At 39.5% G+C, this 3,987-nt stretch overlaps 1 protein-coding gene across 2 annotated transcripts in view; it reads right to left on the bottom strand.

The window, feature by feature from the left end:
• Positions 1-455: 455 nt before the first annotated feature.
• The window catches only part of SLC17A2 (solute carrier family 17, member 2), a 24,264-nt gene continuing 20,732 nt past the window's right edge, over positions 456-3,987 (bottom strand). The window contains exons 9-12 of one of the 2 annotated variants that reach the window (XM_011966472.1): positions 3,398-3,530; positions 3,161-3,308; positions 2,264-2,354; positions 456-1,148 (exon numbers count right to left, since the gene is read on the bottom strand). In XM_011966472.1, the coding sequence (XP_011821862.1) occupies positions 1,014-1,148; positions 2,264-2,354; positions 3,161-3,308; positions 3,398-3,530 (507 nt within the window). In that variant the 3' untranslated portion in view covers positions 456-1,013. The remainder of the gene's footprint in view (positions 1,149-2,263; positions 2,355-3,160; positions 3,309-3,397; positions 3,531-3,987) is intronic. The other variant, XM_011966473.1, reaches the window with a different exon arrangement.

Here is a 3,987-nt window from a genome sequence, read left to right as displayed (position 1 = left end):
TCTTGGGAAAGTAAGAAAAATATGAAGAAGGTTAAATTATCTTTTTCTACCCTCAAAAAGAACTTCGCTTGTATGTGATACATTTCTATGCCTTGTACGCGATACATTTCTATGCCTTTTCTCATCTTGTTATATCTTCAATATTTTTCTCCCCCATATAAATTGTCATTTCACTTGAAAGTGTCTCTGTGATCTCCCTCCAATTTTCATCATATGGTCTAAACTATATTGCTATCCCTTCTGGAAGTATCTACATTGCCTTCCTTTACATCCATTCTTCTCACAATACAAGCTTTCCAATTCTATCCTCTCTGTCCTTGATTTATAAGTTAACTTCATTTATTTAATCTTTTCTTGATCGTTTTCTCATCATTAATCTCTTGCAATTGGGCTAGGATAAATATCTGCTTAATCTGATGGAAATATCTGAATCTAAATAATTTGAAAATGGTCTATTTTATTTTAGCATGTAAATTTTAATAGAATTTAACCACATAAATAAACGTCCATGTTTTACAATGTATAAAAAATAATAAAAACTTTAATTCTGGGGATTATAGCTTTACAGTTCTGATGGGTGCTGAGATCTGTAACATATGGTTACAATTCCGAGCAGCTCTTCTCTGTATCCAATAACCTGCCCCACTATGAAGATATTTATCAGTGATCATTTTCACATGAATTTTTATTTATTTAGTACTTTCCAATGAGGAAAATTCAAAGGCCACATGGATTTTCAAGTTTGTCCAGCTGTTGTCAACCCCAGGTACATGCTAGAAACCTCTAAGGAGTATCTAAAAATTAGTGGTATCTGGGTTCCACCCCAGACCAATTCATTCAGAATCTCTGGAGTGAGTCCCAGGCATCAGTATCTTATAAAGGCTCCCCAGGGAAGACTAACACACAGCGAGAGTTAAGAACTGCTGAGTCTATGGTCAAGAATATGAAGATAAGTAAAAAATGTTTAAAAAGTTCATGCTCAGTACTGCATTTAAGTTTGTAACTTTATGTCCTCAGAGGCGGGTGAGGGTCCTCTCTTTGGCCCAGTCTTGAAGTTCTGCTTGCCCAAATGTGACGTAAAAGACCAGGCCAAACATGTTGACTGCAGCAGACAGGAAAAAGACATTCCTCCAACCAGACTCAAAATCCTAGAGGTAAAAAACACAGAAAAATGATCAATCTCACAAGCTCCTTCTATACCAGTTCTAGAAGCCCTCCAAGTTGTGTATTGCAATGTTGATCACAAGGAATATAATGAACAATGTGCAGTAGCTACTTAAGAAAGTTTATGAAACTATTGGAAACAAAATGGCCAAAATGCACATCGGGTTCTGAGTTGAGATGGTTATTTCTTTAAATAAAAATAAAATACACTAATGTTTTTCTGAAAATTTGGATTTCAATGTATAATATTACTGATTTAAAATTATGCCTAAAATGGCACCATGGCGTCGTGTTTGTGTCTTCTCTGTTTTTTTATTTTGGTTTGGTTTGGTTTGGTTTGGTTTTGGCTGTTGACATCTATCACTACAACCCATCCCAATTCAACACGAGTTCTATTTGGTCTTCTGTGTGACCCTCCTCAGAAAGCCCTACTAAGTAATTTCCAGCATTATAGTCACAGTGGATTCCTAGCAGTTTAGTCAAATATTAACCTGGCAACTTGATCACATAGAAATACAGTAAAAATAAAACTTCTCTTTGTAAGTTGGTTCTCGTCAGTCCTTCCATCCCTGACTGGGTCTGTCTTTTTGTCTTCCTCATGAGCCTGCATTTCCAAACACTGAGAAATCCTCCTTGCAATGTCTCACAGCCAATCTCTTTTCAGCCATTAAATTGTCTTTAAACAGGCCTTGGGATACTTTGTTTCCCTTTTGTGATTTTTTAAAAATTGGAATTAGTCTGAACATATTCTTCATGATCTTCTTATGCCCCTCTGTTTTCATCTCTTGCTATTCCTTGACATGTGTCATTCATTCTATTCATAACTAAGAATTGTTTCATGCTCATGTACCTCTAGGAAGCCATACATGCTGTCTTCTGCACCAGAACAGCTCATTTTAATCAATCTCATCTCTATTCATCTTGAGAAAATAAGCTTATATTTTTCTTTCCCTGGGAAATCTGACCTATCAGAGTCTGATTTAGAGGCTCATGTAAATAGAGTAATTGTGTTGCCATCCAGACCTTGTGAGCACTGTGTGTATCTACAACACCTAAAACAATACCTGCCACTTGAAGATGTTCAATAAACTGGCCCAACCTGACTGATGAGGAATCCAGTGGCAGTGGAAGAGATGATTCCTGCGATGAGCCCAAATCCTCTTGAGATTCCCATGAGGAAACTTGCATATCTGTGGGAAGATGATTTTATAAATGATTTTATATAGAAAGCCACCTACAGCTTCTGCAGCAACTCAACTTTAACACAGTTCAGCTCTTATGGCAAAGTCATTTTGCTTAATGCAGTTTTTCATTCACCTAAAGACATTCAGGGCAATGTCTATTTGCCAAACCTGAAATTACCAACCTACTGAGTCAATAACCAGGGAGCAATGCAGTCTCTTTGGGAACTGAGTTTCTTTACCCTGGCAGCTCAGTGTAGAAGCCAGTTTGTGCAACGGGCAGGACACAGACTCCAAAGCCAAACTCCCTGGGTCCAAATCCTGGCTCTGCCTCTATGTGACCATAGTCACACCATTTGACCTCCTTGTGCCTCAGCCTTCTCCCTTATAAAATGGGGATAACAATAGGACCTACCTAATGTAACTGTGAGGATTAGATGTGTTGATACATGGCAAGTCTTGGCACAGGAGCTGGCTTACTATGACTGTATATATATGTGGTAGCTAATATGAACAACACCATGGAAACTTTTCTAAATCACATGTGTGGGCCTTTTCCCAGCATACACAGTTCAATCTCTGTTAGGGAACCTTGGGAAGCTTTTTATCAAAATGATTACTGGCCAAGGCTGGAAATCGTTGTTCTAAAAATGCCACATTTGTTGTTCTAAAAATGGCCATAGACAAACATTTGTAGTTATTTGTCTCTCTGCCATTAGTGCATGTCAGTAACATTAAAGAGTTTCACGGTGACTACTAAGGTCTAACACCTCTGGAGGGGTCTGGAGGAGGGGAAAAACAGGTAGAGCTCTTACCTGGGCGCGATATCTAAGGTGTTGATGATAAACCCTGAGTCACATAGGTTACTGGTCCCAGGAATAAGTATCAGCAAAATAATGGTTATCACGTAACTGGATGCCACAAAGGGCAGGGCCACAGCACATATTGATGGAAGGAGGAGCCCTGGGCAATGAGGACATGCTGTCAGGGAACCCTCTGAGACCATGTGCAGAAAAGGAATTGGTTAAATGAGCCCACACGCTTATCCTTACCAAGAGATGAGAAGAGCTTTCGCACAGTGATCAATCTGAGAAGATTCCTGGACAAAAGGAAATCTGCCAGCTGACCTCCTAGAATTGTACAGCTTGCAGCAGCAATAAAAGGCAGAGAGGACAGAACTCCACTCTGAAGGAAGGAAATTTATACAGAGTAGTTACAGAGATATGTTAGCACCAAAATTTATCAGTTACACAGACCAGCCATTAACTTACTCCCATGATATTGTGGGTTGTTTGGGGGAAAATTAGCGTCATTTTTTACACTAGACGAACACTGTCTCAGATAAGAGGGCCAGAAGCTGCATCACTCTGGGCTCCAGAGAAAAGCAATATTGATTTCTTGGTTGTTTTTTATTTTTGAGATGGAGTCTCACTTTGTTGCCCAGGCTGAAGTGCAGTGGCACGACCTTGGCTCACTGCAACCTCCACCTACCAGGTTCAAGCGATTCTCCTGTCTCAGCCTCCTGAATAGCTGTGATTACAGGCGCCTGCCACCATGCCTGGCTAATTTTTGTATTTTTAGTAGAGATGGGGTTTCACCATATTGGTCAGGCTGGTCTTGAACTCCTGACCTCATAATCCGT

This window comes from Mandrillus leucophaeus, unplaced genomic scaffold (genome assembly GCF_000951045.1).
Source record: "Mandrillus leucophaeus isolate KB7577 unplaced genomic scaffold, Mleu.le_1.0 Scaffold760, whole genome shotgun sequence".
Taxonomy (NCBI): domain Eukaryota; kingdom Metazoa; phylum Chordata; class Mammalia; order Primates; family Cercopithecidae; genus Mandrillus; species Mandrillus leucophaeus.
The sequence above is the reverse complement of the archived record's forward strand: the minus strand, read 5'-3'. Positions and strand labels throughout refer to the sequence as shown.